Source organism: Bufo bufo, chromosome 9 (genome assembly GCF_905171765.1).
Source record: "Bufo bufo chromosome 9, aBufBuf1.1, whole genome shotgun sequence".
Lineage (NCBI taxonomy): Eukaryota > Metazoa > Chordata > Amphibia > Anura > Bufonidae > Bufo > Bufo bufo.
Window position 1 is genome coordinate 64,893,515 of NC_053397.1, and position 15,267 is coordinate 64,908,781.

At 48.8% G+C, this 15,267-nt stretch overlaps 1 protein-coding gene across 3 annotated transcripts in view; it reads right to left on the reverse strand.

Annotated features, from left to right (window-relative positions):
* SUCO (SUN domain containing ossification factor) overlaps nt 1–14,945 on the reverse strand; it is a 104,191-nt gene extending 89,246 nt beyond the window's left edge. For all 3 annotated transcript variants that reach the window (XM_040406744.1, XM_040406743.1, XM_040406742.1), the window contains exon 1: nt 14,220–14,945. In XM_040406744.1, the coding sequence (XP_040262678.1) occupies nt 14,220–14,269 (50 nt within the window). In that variant the 5' untranslated portion in view covers nt 14,270–14,945. The remainder of the gene's footprint in view (nt 1–14,219) is intronic.
* Nucleotides 14,946–15,267: the final 322 nt, after the last annotated feature.

The window sequence follows — 15,267 nt, forward strand, 5'->3', positions numbered from 1 at the left end:
AGCACTGCTCCCCCTGTCCTGGCACCGGTGTAATAAAGCCACCGAGGACGTGACCTCCCCACATACATTCATTATCTGAGCATTAGAGTCATACAGGGCACTTATTCTGCTCTCCACCACAGATGGTGACAGGTGCTTGGCGACAGGCTGCCATCCAGCTGTAAATGAAGAGCTGAATACATAGGATTGCAATGAAACCCAATTGTCATCAGTAAGCAGCGCTGCACCCATGCCCGCCGTCTATGGGCACTCCTGGAACATTTCTTGGATCTCTTTATACATTTTTGTGGTCTGTGTATGAAACAGCTGCCAAAAGTCATCACTATTATCACATTAAGCAAATGCACTGGGTGGAATGAGGGTGGCAGAGTACAAATGCCAAGGGCCGTTTGTACAATCATGACCGAGGTGTGACAAGTGAACACGAGGAACCTTAAAGGGGTTGTGTCACCTCAGCAAACAAAGTTCATACAAGGCACTTACTAATGTACTGTCATTGTCCATATCGCCTCCTTCGCTGGCTGGATTCATTTTTCCATCACATTATACACTGCTCATATCCAGAGGTTACGACCACCCTGCAATCCAGGAACGGAGGACGTGCTTGCACACTATATGAAAAAGCATCAGCCTTTCTGGTGGCTGGGACCATGGGAGCGCACGTAGGCTGACGCTTTTTTTGTATGGAGGCAATAGGTAAAATCACAATACATTAGGAAGTGCCTTGTATTCATTTTCTCTACATGATAAATGCCACTTGCTGAAGCGAGACAACTACGTTCAGGACACTGGTCATGTGTGATGTGATGTCAGAGTAGTGGGATAAGGCACACAGTGATGTCACAATAGTGGAATAATGCACAGCAATGTGTACAGCGATGTCACAGTCTGGTGACAACGCACACCCCTACAGAACCACAATACACGGATAATGCACACAGTGATGTCACGGTAGAGGGGTAAGGTGCACAGTTAGGTCACGGTCCGGTGACAATGCACACACCCTTACAGAACCACAATACATGGATAAGTGATGTCACAGGATTGGGATAATGCACACAGTGATGTCACGGTAGAGGGTTAAGGTGCGCAACGAAGTTACAACACATAGGGGGATATTTATCAAACATGTTTAAAAGAGAAACTCGCTTAGGGTTTTTTCACACTTGCGTTGTTTGATTCCGGCAGGCAGTTCCGTTGCCTGAACTGACTGTCTGATCAGGCAAACTGTATGCAAACGCATGTCATTGATTCTGACTGATCAGGCATTTTTCAGACTGATCAGAATCCTGATCAGTCAGAAAAATGCTTTGCAATACCGGATCAATTTTTCCAGTGTCATCAGGCAAAACTGATCCGGTATTTATTTTCTTCCCATTTTTAAAGGTCTGCGCATTTTTAAAGGTCTGCGTATTTTGAATGCTGGATCCGGCACTAATACATTCCTATGGGGAAAAATGCTGGATCCGGCATTCAGGCAAGTCTTTCGTTTTTTTTCGCCGGAGATAAAACCGCAGGATGCTGCGGTTTTATCTTTTGCCTGATCAGTCAAAATGACTGAACTGAAGACATCCTGAACGGATTACTCTCCATTCAGAATGCATGGGGATATGCCCGATCAGTCCTTTTCCGGTATAGAGCCCCTGTGACGGAACTCTATGCCGGAAAAGAAAAAAACGCTGATGTGAAAGTAGCCTTAGTTCCCAAAAACAACCAACCAGATTCCAAGTTTCATTTTCCAAAGTAGCTGTGAAAAATGAAAGGTGGAATATAAAAGCCATGTACGAAGCGATTCCCGCCGCCTCCATAGCCCTGGTGCCATACTGGTCAGCTCATGGAGACCATGGTTTTCTCCAGTAAAGCACATGATGTGTGCAGCTGACAGACCCCTGCAGTACCACGCAGGAAGGATGACACAGCAGCGCCCCCGCCATTACCCGGTGACAAACTCCTGCACACTACCCCAGCAGTGAAGCAGAACGCGATCACACTTCACGGCCTGAGCTGCATGAAGAAGAGTCTAAAAATACATAAAACATTCATTGACTGGAAGCCCGGGGGGGGGACAGCTCTGCAAACATGCCCAGGAACTGGAGGCTTTTTACATTTCTTGAGAAAGCCATAAGGAGCAGAAGACTCAGCTGTCTACACACTCGCAATTAACCCTTCAACGTACCAGTCATCACTGCCGCACCACAAGATATCTATTTCAAAAGGGACCCAGTCGTCAGGAAAGACTCCTTTACGCTAAATGGGGGTTTGATATTTAGCATTTACATGTCAGCCATCCACAGAACACGTTAGTTTTATCTATTATAGCACCACTTATTCCATGGCGCTGTACACACAAAGAGTACAGTAAGCAAGATAACTTACACTGGTACCGAAGAAAAGAGGACCCTGCCCGCGAGGGCTTACAATCTAGGGATGAGGGAAGCAGACAGTAGGTGAGGGTAGAAGGTGCTTATATGGCGGTAGGGTTATTGTAGGATGTCGGCTTGTCTGAAGAGGTGACTTTTCAGGTTTCCACGGTGGATGAGAGTCTTATATGTTGGGGAATAAATTTCCAGAGTATGGGGGATGCATGGGAGAAATCATGGAGGCGATTGTGGGAAGAGGAGAGGACGGCAGTAGAGAAGGAGGTCCTGTGAGGATCGGAGATGGCATGTAGGACGGTATCAGGAGATCAGGTCACGGATGTATGGAGGGGACAGGTTGTGGATGGCCTTGTATGTCAGTGTCTTGTACTGGATTCTCCAGGGAATGGGGAATCTGTGAAGGGACTGGCAGAGAGAGGAGACCGGAGTAATGGGGAGAGCCCAGCTAATCCACCGCTTGGATTGGAGGGATGCGAGTGCCCGATGGGGAGGCTAGTCTAGGCGGGAGAGGATACATGGACAGGGGGACTTTAGGCTCTTAGAGCTGCCCACGCCTACTCTAGGACATCCCCATAGGGCATATGGACATGGTTTGCGGTCGTGAGTCCACCCCTTTAACTACATCTGTACAATACATCAATAACAGAACTAGTAGGTACTACTGTGACTGGGGAACAGCCCTTAAAGGGCTCAGGCTCCCAGCATATGCCACTCCTCTCCATGAAGGGTCTGCACGGCTCGTCCAAGTGCTGTGGCCTCTTCATACTACACCAAGCACAGCGCCGTACATTGCACGGTGGCTGTGCCTGGAATTGCAGCTCAGTCCCACTCAAGTTATGTTTTAGATTATAAGCTTTGTTCGTTTTCGGCAATTCACAAACTTCAGAAGTGCTGGGACCCCTCAATTTTCAGGACTGATGAAGGTAAACTTATTGGACATGATTATCTAGCCGTATGCCAACACTTCTTATGATGGAAAAACTTTAGAGGTTTTCTGGGAGTAGAATACCGATTACCTCTCCTCAGGTTCGGTTAGGGCATCCCTGCCGATCAGCTGTTTGAAGAGGCCACAGTGCTCTGCTGTGCTCAGTCCCATTCAAGTGAAGGGGTCTGGGCTGCAATACCAAGCATAGCCACTATACAACGTACGGCGCTGTGCTTGGAGGCCACAGCACTCACCAATGCACTACGTCCTCCCCAAACAGAACCCCCACCGATCAGATATTGAGGATAGGTAATCCATAGTCTACTCAGAATAAGTCATCAATATTGTACTCCCGGAAAACACTTTTAAAGCAGAATAAATAACAGTGAGAACTGTTTGAGGAAGTGAATGTAGCACAAATCACTGAAAAAATGTAATTTCTATTTCGCAAGACAGATCACTGCAGCTTTAACATCCTGTATATTAAAGAACTAGTGTACTATATAGTGTAGGTCCAGGGAACAATTGGCGCCTATGGACAGGTGCTCCACCGGTCACAAGTATGAGGCAATGCAGAAGCTTTCCAGTGGACACAAGCCTTTCCCAGTTGGATTTCGATGCATTTTCCCCACCACGCTCCTCTGTATGGTCAGGCAGCGTGACGTAGGCGTTCAGGCTTTGCTCTCAGAGCCCTTTTCCCCCAGCAGTAATGCGCAGAGCTCTCTGTCCTGGCATCATTCCACAGATTAATGCCCAGTAACCGTATTAAAGGGCCAAACCGATGAGCTCAGCACAATTATACTTCACTGAGGTCTATACAAACAACATTAATCCCGAAATCAGATTGGTAACCTAGCGCTCTCACCGACTTTCTTTGTATTGGGACTTTGATTCCTTGTGTCCGCTCAGACTGGGGTCAGGAAGAAAAGCCGTCATCACCTTAATGGAGTCTGACAGGCCGCCCGCTGCATGACTGTGCTATGTGAAGCAGAAGTCCTGCCGAGCTCCTGCCGCAGCACCGGGGTCCTAGAGGTCACCGCAGATTAGAGGGGGTTACCCTCATGATATGCCAAATATATGTGCGATATACCAGTAGACGACCTCCCACACTGAAATGATGTGGGTTGCCAGGAAACTACCTTAGCAAACAGGGGACCTTATGGTAGAGCTGCACCAAAATCTGAAGGTCCCTTTACATGGGCAATACAACCAGAGCAATTAATGGGAGGGAACGTTCACAGGAAACCTCATTCCTGATAAGTGCCCTGTGAAAAGATGCCATCGATCCCCTGGTGAATGAGCAAACGCGTCCTAAACCAACGTTGCTGGGGAGCAAATCTGATGCCCAGAAACAATGATTCTCTTTGAGGGACAACATGTTGGCCACGTTCTGTGCAGAATAATTTCATTATATTAGATCAGTCTGGAAATAGTGCTGGACACATTTCCTGGACCAACCAAGGTTCTGGTGATCTGAACTCACAGTATCATAATGATCTATGATGCTGAGAGATCCAGGCTGACCGCAGGTCTGGCGCAGATGAAGGGGTTTACCAGTGTTCTAAAGCTAGGACAGGCAATCACTGATCAGGAGGGTGGGGGTCTAATCTCTAGGACCCCTGGTGTGCAGTCTCTTTTTCACTCTACAGCGGGTGCTGAAGACTCTCTGCGCAGGGAACTGTCCATGAAAGTGAAGATAAAAGGGCCAGGATAAACTAGCGATACTCCATCACTTTATAAGATGGGAGTACCCATTTACCACTTTGGCTATACAGGGGATATAGAAACCATCGACCAATAAAGATATACCGGTAATAGGCAGGGAACTTAAAAAAAGAAGAGGGAAAGCCATTATTAGAAAGCCAAAACCTGCACACATTGGAATGGATTAAAGTCACATCACCCTAAATTATTTGCCCACCGTCACGTATGCAGACACCCAACACCCCACGTACTGGAACATAATGGAAACAATTTCTGTCCTTCGCAGTGTAGGCTCTAAATAGCACATACCAGACAATCCTAATGTGCACAGACCGCTCATGTGTCCATGTCCTTACACTCAAGTAGAACTTATATATATAAAAAAGTATATATACACACACACTTTTGCAAAAACCGCAGCAGCAGCACAGTCAGATGGTGTGTACTGGGTGCAATTCCTCCAGGAAGACAGGCTTCTCCTCCACTGTATATAAATCCCAAAGAACGAGGCAGCACTCCGGATTAGCATGAAAAGGTGAAGACCCCAAACTTTAATCTCCCAGCAACGTTTCGGCCTACTCAATGAGGCCTTTGTCAATATATAGTCATGTTTGGTGCTCATAAAACCCTCTAGAGCAGGGATGGCCAAACTGTGGCTCTCCAGATGTTGTAAAACTATAATTCCCACCATGCCCTGCTGTAGGCTGATATCTGTACGCAGTCTGGGCATCCTGGGAGTTGTAGTTTTGCAACAGCTGGAAAGCCACAGGTCGGCCTTGCCGGCTCTAGAGGACCTGTCCTGTATCTCCATTGAGAAGAACAGGAACCATGTAATGCTCAAAGGGTCACAGAGTTTTCAGAAAACTTTTGATAGGTCATAGAGACATATTGAAAGCTGTGATAGGTGGGGATCCAAGCGCTGAGAAACCAACGGATGGTAAGAGCGAGGAGAGAGAAGTCCTCACATAGCAGGAAACAAGCTCAATAGAAGTCTTCATTCCATCTCCTGCCGTGCGATAGGCGAGCCCTTCTCACTCCTTGTTCTAGCGATTGGTGGGTGTCTCAGCCGGGTGTCGGACCCCCACCGATCTGATATTGATGACCTACCCTGAGGATAGATCATCAATATTAAAAGCCTGGAGCACCCCTTTAATTTCCACCATAGCGGTGGCACTGCAGGAAAATTGAACACTTACTGCTAGGTGTCATCACAGATTACAGGTGGTTGCTGGGATCCCCACAGAGGGACAACCTGTGGCCAGCTTATTGTTAAGAGACCATTCAAAGTGGAGAACCCCCTTTAAGGGTCCATTCACACATCCGTATGCGTTTCGCGGATCCGCAAAACACGGACAACGGCAATGTGCGTTCCGCATTTTGCAGACCGCACATCGGCGGCACTCTCATAGAAAATGCCTTTTTTTTTGTCTGCAATTGCGGACAAGAATAGGACACGTTCTATTTTTTTGCGGAACGGAAGTGCGGATCCAGAAGTGCAGATAGCACATTCCGGCCCCATTGAAAATGAATGGATCCGCACTTGTTCCGCAAAATTGCAGAACGGATGCGGACCCATTTTGCGGACGTGCGAATGGACCCCAAGAGTGACTCATTGGCTGTGAACCAGTCTGACATGCTGCTTATTTGTTTTCGATGACTCAAAGGCAATGTTTGCAAATGGATTCCATATTCTAAGCTTGGGAGGTGCTTCCAGGTGACGCAGCAGGATCACAATGTGATATTCAGAGGATGGGACAGATACGATGAGAAGTCCTCCATATAATCAGGACAACTTTTGAACAGGCAATTCAGGCGTGAAGTATGACTCTTCCCTCGACACGCAGGTTACAATCTAGAGCCGTTTACCTGGAAAAGAGCCGACTAAGCGTCAGCCCAACCTCAAGATGTTACGCGAGGTGAAGCTCTGAATAGCAGTTTCATATGCCCCTTCCAGAAGCCTCCAAGGCTCCCTCCACACGGGTGCAGCTGTCTTGCAGAAATTCTGCCCCAAACCCTGCATGTGTTACTTGTGGTTTTTGGTGCAGGATTGATAGGGTGTTGCCGCCGATCTCAGCTTTGAAAAGGGTGAAATCCACAAAGCAAGTCAATGTCATACACGCTCTGGTGCTTCAGAGGCGTTCCTGTCCGTGCCTCCGCACTGCAAAAAAAATAGAACATGTTCTATTTTTTTGCGGTGCGGACGGATCACGGACCCATTCAAGTTGAATGGGTCTCGATCCGGCCCGGCTGCCACACGGACGTTGCCCATGTATTGGGGACCGCAAATGGCGGTCCCCAAATGCACGGAACGGCTGCGTGCGTGAGGCCTAAAGACGCAAATAGGAATGCAGGATTAATTCCCAATACGCAATACGAATTTTGCCTACAGGGTGCCCATACATTTTAATGCTGTACAGAGACAAAATTAGAATTTACGTTTTTGATCGAATCGACTTTGGATCTTTGATCTGAAGCGCGATTCGCTCAAGACTACCTGTCACCATTAAAAAGCAGTGCAGGCAGCAGGTTATAGAGATTGATAGTTTTATAAAGGAAACAACTGTAATTTATTCATTTAAGTCTGTTCATTCTGCACTTAGGAGTCCAGTGGGTGGTCCTACGCGTCATCAGCTACCTGTATGCAGAGTCACATAGAGAGGGCTGTCAATCACCGAGTAGGAACGCCCACACTCCTAGGGGGGTGTACGTTGTAATTTCACAGCAACAGGTTAGAAATGTATGGCATGATTAAAGGGCTGACCTGTTACATGTGCACTTGGCAGCTGAAGACCGCTGTGTTGGTCCCACGTTCATACGATATGTGCCCGCATTGCTGAGAAAATGAGGTTTTAATACAGGGCAAACAAGACGCTAGGAGCAACTGGGGCGTTGCCGTTACACCTAGAGGCTCTGCTCTCTGCAGCTGTCACACACTATCCATTATGGGGTTTTCACTGCCTGCGGATGTCATGCTTTCAATGCCTCTAGGTGTAATGGTAACGCCCCCATTGCTCCTAGAGACTCATTTGCATAAATTAAAACATCATTTTTCTCAGCAATGCGAGCACATATGAACATGGGACCAACACCGATGTCTTCAGCTGCCAAGTGCACATGTAACAGCCAGTGTCATAGGTACAAATCTGGTGACAGATGCCCTTTAATTGATCACAGAGTCCCTCAGAAGGAGGACCCCCCTTCCATTTCACCCAAATAAGGGACGTGTATGAGATAGTCCACACTGATTTGTACAGCTGCTGTGCCTGGTATCAGTCCCTTGAATGGAACGAAGCTGTAGTGAACTGTAATGGAGGAGAGCATGCCAGCCCCTTCCAACAGTTGACCGGTGGGAGAGCCAAGAGTGGGACCCCCCCAATCTAATATGGAGTCTAGCCTAAGGATGAGCCATCAATATTATAATCTGGGAAAATTCTTTTAACCACACAACCCCTTTTAAAAGGTCACAATGGAATCTAGACAAACTGTTTAAAAATAATCAGTAAAGGGGGTGTCCAGGATTTATTATTTTTATTTTTAATTCCCACCCAGTGGGACCTGTGAAGAGAGCTACACCAACCTGCTCCCTGCCACCCTGTTCGCACCCCATGGCTTCTGTCTTCACTGTTAACTTCCTGCAGGGACAGGGTCATGTGCACTGCTACAGACAATGACTGGCCTCAGAGGTGAAGTGTTCCCAAGAGGCACGCTACTGCGGGGGTCACTGCTGAGGCCAGTCACTGGCTGCAGCGGCACATATGACCCTGTCCCTGCGGGAAGTTTGTAGGCATTGGCCAGAAGTCTGGTGAAGACCACATGGGAACCACGGAGGAACTGTGAGCAGATAGCTCTCTTCACAAGTCACACTGGGTGGGGTAATAAAAAAATAAAATAAAAAAATATTTTAAATCTTAGACAACCCCTTGAAAGGTTACCAGAAATTCCAGTTAAACAGGATGACAAGAAGAGTGAGAAAAGATGGGGCCACTGCCAAGAGGATCTTAAAGTAATGGACAAGTTATAATTGCAAGAAACAGCTAGGATAAAGAAATAAGTTGCAGTACACTTCTGGGGCGAGCAAAACGGAGGGCGGTGAACTGGACGGAATAAAGCGGGTCACACAGCTGACAACACCCTACTGCCGTGGCCGGCACAAGCCACCAAATATGTCAGTGCAATGACAAGGAGGCAGAAGAAGAATGGGAACGCTGCCGAATCTAACAGACAAGATTACTGACATTTTTACCTGCATTTTACACTGATTTACGGTAATAATATTCTGGTTAACGTTCAGCGAGGAAAGGGCTCAGAGTGGGTTACAAACAAAAAAATAAATCAAATTGATTACTCGCCCCACACATCCCCATCACTGCTGGTCTCGACACACAGGAAGTGCCCGATCAGTGGCGGCTGGACGGGTATGTGGGTATTTCCACCTCGATGAATCGTCTTCCGCCCAATCCTCCCAGTCACTTACCTATAACACACTGTCCATTCATGCATTAACAGGTCACCTAATGGATTCCTCAACCTCAGAAATGGGGCTACTTTCTCATGTCTGATCATTGAGAGAATCATTTCGCACCGGTCAGAGGGTCAGAAGGGTCGCCAGTGCAATTCGAGACTTTTTGGCTTTTTCTGACGGCCCGATTAGAACTGGTGCACATCACAACTCCGGGCCGGAGTAGGTTTCTGTTCTGGAGGACGGACAGCAACAAATTTATTTTAAAAAAGTGTTTTTTTTTTGTTTTTTTTCCAAAACTGGCGCGTGAAACCCCATTCTTAGTAAAAGACCCCACTGTGTTTTTTTTTTTGGCCAACATTTTGTGATTATGCCAGGAAAGCACCCAACATATTTCACTAAACATGTCCATAGGGATCCATTAGACCGGCGGACACCAAGAGTTGATCAGTATTCTACAAAAAACAAAGAGATAGAAGAGTGTAATAGATGATGCTATTTCGGCCCGCTGAGTACCACTGACACATGCGCAGTGAAAATCTAAAAGCGAGGATGACCACTGTGCCGTTGCAGGCCCTGTCAATCTCACTGGGAGGGGCATCAGGGAGAGTCGGAGGTGAAGCGGTGCTCTGAGAGGCTAGGACAGCCCCACGGTGCTCCAAGCAACTCATTTACATATAAGGGCTCGTCTTAGTCACCAAGATCAACCCGTTAGGGATTATAAACAATTGAATAGGGTTAACTTGTCCTTTCAGCACAAAACTACAAGACGATCTGGTCTCTCCCAAGATGCCCAAGTAATGACCGCCATGATAATTCTCCACCATGTAGTTAAGTTTAATCAACTTTAGGCTACATGCACACAACCGCGCCGCGCAGTTTGAGGAACAGAACGGGCCACACATTATAGAAATGCCTATTCTTTTCCACAAAACAGACAAGAATAGGACGTGTTCCATTTTTTCCACGGGGCCACGAAACGAAGCAAAGGATGTGGACAGCACACGGAGTCCCATTGAAGTGAACGGGTCTGCATCGGATGCAGACCAAAACAACGGTCGTGTGCATGAGGCCTTACTATGACATAATGACCTAGGATCCAATAATCCAGAATACGTGAGAAATCCACTCTTATGAGGCCCCTTTAATGGCAGATTCAGCTAGAGATGAACCGTCCACCTCCCTGCACCACAAACCACAGATGATCTGGGCATCGAGTCTGCAATAGGCACGCGCAGCCGTCTGGTCCGTGTACCGGAGAAGTCGTGTCTTGGTGGGACCCGTAGGCTCTACACGTGCCGTCACCATGTCCCCTCTTTCCCTGGATGCTCCGCTAGAAAACAAAGGTGAAGATAAAATCGGGGGAACGCCCGTAGAAATGAATGGAGCGACTGGCTGCCAGGGGAGCCAGGTAAGTAGAATTACTGTGAGGGGCCAGGCATATGGGGGATAATTTTTAGTCTCGGATAACCCCTTTAAATGCTGACAGCGGTGGAACGGGAGGCAGTAAAAAAGTAAAAAAAATGGCGATCAGGACTCTGTGTCGGCAGCACTATGCGTGTATTACAGCAGATGATAGTCCAAGACCACGGTGACGGATCCCTTTAAACATCGGCTGCTTCTCATGCTTAGGAGTCATGTGGGCGGAGCCGCTTAGTGATTGATGGCCATCCCTCCATGCTTAGATTTGCATATTTGGCCCACATGACTTATTCATAAAAAGAGCAGAAGGTTAAATGAATGAAATACAAGTTTTAGGGCTCATGCACACGACCGTATGTATTTTGCGGTCCGCAAAAAATTCTTTAAAGGGGTATTCCGCTTGTTTGAAGTTAACCCCTATAAGATCAGGTCCTACCGATGGGACCCCACCAATCACAAGAACAGGGGCCCCGTACCTCCAGCAGGCCCCTTGTTACTCCCCTAAAATTACCGGAGCAGCCAGTCGCTCCATTCATTTCTACGGGCGTTCCCCCGTATGCCTCCGATTTTATCTTCACCTTTGTTTTCTAGTGGAGCATCCAGGGAAAGAGGGGACATCGTGGCGGCACATGTAGAGCCTAAGGGTCCCACCAAGACACGACCTCTCCGGTACACGGACCAGGCGGCTGCGCGTGCCTATTGCAGACACGTGTGACAGACAGGAGAAAAGTGACACCGGGAGCAACAGGTGACAAATCTAAGCAATCGGCCCCGAACTGTTCACAGGAACATAAACGTCAGATACAGCAACACAAGCCTCATCCGAAATCTCTGCACATTTATAAACAGTACATGTGTGAGATATAGAGAGATATATCTATATCTCTATCTATCGATATACTACAGACCCCCATCACACACATACATTAGACAGACCCCCAGTACATATATACTGCATATACATTAGACCCCCAGCACACACACACACACACACACACACACACTAGGCTCCTTTCACACTAGCGTTCGGGGCTCCGCTTGAAGGGTCTCACAAGCGTCCCCGAACGGATCCGTCCAGCCCCAATGCATTCTGAGTGGACGCGGATCCGCTCAGAATGCATCAGTCTGGCAGCGTTCAGCCTCCGTTCTGCTCAGCAGGCGGACACCCGAACGCAGCTTGCAGCGTTCAGGTGTCTGCCTGGCCGTGCGGAGGCAAACGGATTCGTCCAGACTTACAATGTAAGTCAATGGGACGGATCCGTTTGACGTTGACACAATATGGTGCAATTTCAAACGAATCCGTCCCCCATTGACTTTCAATGTAAAGTCTGGACGGATCCGTCTGAACTACTTTCACACTTAGAATTTTTTCTGAAATATAATGCAGACGGATCCGTTCTGAACGCAAGTGTGAAAGTAGCCTTAGACAGACCCCCAGCACACACACACACACACTAGACAGCCCCCCAGCACACGCACACATTAGACAGACGCACACATTAGACAGACGCACACATTAGACAGACGCACACACACACACACACATTAGACAGCCCCCCAGCACACACACACACACACACACTAGACAGCCCCCCAGCAGACGCACACATTAGACAGACGCACACATTAGACAGACGCACACATTAGACAGACGCACACATTAGACAGACGCACACATTAGACAGACGCACACATTAGACAGACGCACACATTAGACAGACGCACACATTAGACAGACGCACACATTAGACAGACGCACACATTAGACAGACGCACACGCGCACACACATTAGACAGCCCCCCAGCACACACACATTAGACAGCCCCCCAGCAGACGCACACATTAGACAGACGCACACATTAGACAGACGCACACATTAGACAGACGCACACACTAGACAGACGCACACACTAGACAGACGCACACACTAGACAGACGCACACACTAGACAGACGCACACACTAGACAGACGCACACACTAGACAGACGCACACACACACACTAGACAGCCCCCCAGCACACACACACACACACACACACATTAGACAGCCCCCCAGCGCACACACACACACACATTAGACAGCCCCCCAGCGCACACACACACACACATTAGACAGCCCCCCAGCACACACACACACACACACTAGACAGCCCCCCAGCACACACACACACACACACACATTAGACAGCCCCCCAGCACACACACACACACACACACATTAGACAGCCCCCCAGCACACACACACACACATTAGACAGCCCCCCAGCACACACACACACACACATTAGACAGCCCCCCAGCACACACACACACACACATTAGACAGCCCCCCAGCACACACACACACACACATTAGACAGCCCCCCAGCACACACACACACACACATTAGACAGCCCCCCAGCACACACACACACACACACATTAGACAGCCCCCCAGCACACACACACACATTAGACAGCCCCCCAGCACACACACACACATTAGACAGCCCCCCAGCACACACACACACATTAGACAGCCCCCCAGCACACACACACATTAGACAGCCCCCCAGCACACACACATTAGACAGCCCCCCAGCACACACACATTAGACAGCCCCCCAGCACACACACATTAGACAGCCCCCCAGCACACACACATTAGACAGCCCCCCAGCACACACACACACACATTAGACAGCCCCCCAGCACACACACACATTAGACAGCCCCCCAGCACACACACATTAGACAGCCCCCCAGCACACACACATTAGACAGCCCCCCAGCACACACACACATTAGACAGCCCCCCAGCACACACACATTAGACAGCCCCCCAGCACACACACATTAGACAGCCCCCCAGCACACACACATTAGACAGCCCCCCAGCACACACACACATTAGACAGCCCCCCAGCACACACACATTAGACAGCCCCCCAGCACACACACATTAGACAGCCCCCCAGCACACACACACACACATTAGACAGCCCCCCAGCACACACACACACACACACACATTAGACAGCCCCCCAGCACACACACACACACACATTAGACAGCCCCCCAGCACACAAACACACACACACACACACATTAGACAGCCCCCCAGCACACACACACACACACATTAGACAGCCCCCCAGCACAAACACACATTAGACAGCCCCCCAGCACACACACACATTAGACAGCCCCCCAGCACACACACACATTAGACAGCCCCCCAGCACACACACACATTAGACAGCCCCCCAGCACACACACACATTAGACAGCCCCCCAGCACACACACATTAGACAGCTCCCTCACACAGCAGCACACGACGTGTCTCACCATAACAAGGAGACGAGGAGGAGGCCGCATATCGGCACAAGCCGCTTCATCGTCTCTCCCGGGCGCCTGCTCGCATCCTCCCCGGCATGTCCAATACTTCACAATCTCCCCACGCTCAGGCCGCCCCGTGAAGCCGGGGGTCTTCTCCGCGATAAGAGGTGGCTCCGCCTCCCTTGACAAGCACCACGTGACCACACGTCCAACGCGGCCGTTACCCAGCCGGCGCCTCCACAGTCACAGCTAGCTGAGGTGGAAGTAGTCGCGTCACTAAGGTCAATGCAAGCAAATCAGAAGCAAGCCTGTGCGTCCTCCCCCACCCTCTGGAAATGTATTGGTTTGCTCCGGAGAGGGGGGTGGAGACTTTAGACTTTCCTAACAACAGAGAGCTGTTCTGCTGGATGTGCCTCCGGCAGTGACAGGGTTACTCATCCATCCGTCACACAAGGTGAGAGGAGGCTCCAGGACTGAACCACACGCAGGTTATGGGGGGGGTGCTCAGTGACAGCTCGTGGTAACCTCTGTGTGGCGCAGTCCTGTTCTATTGCTGTGGAGACCGACCATTCCGGACTTACACGAATCCTACCTGTAGTGTACCTGAACGATGAAGTAAGAGGAGGAGGAAGAGGCGCTGTCACTAACAGCCAATCAGATGCCGGTTCTTATTTTTCAAAATAAAAGCAGGAACCTGATTGGCAGTTCAGTATTCTCTTCTATACTGTGTATGGATTTCCCCAGTGTGGCCCCTCCAGGGCGCTGACGTCACCACATGCTCATGACGTCACACAGAGAAAGTCACCATGAGCTTATTAAGCATTGCCACTAAACTGCCTATAAAGGAAATGTGTAATCAGAAAATAATGTTTAAATCAGGTTTTTATGTTAAACATATTTTTAACCCCCTGCTTTCCCAAAGCCATCACTTCTTTATTTTTCCATTCACATAGACATATGAGAGCTTGATTTTTGCCGGACAAGTTGCACTTTTTAGTGGGGGAAGAAAACTCCAAATGGGGTGGAACTGAAAAAAAAATAAATCTACAATTCTGCC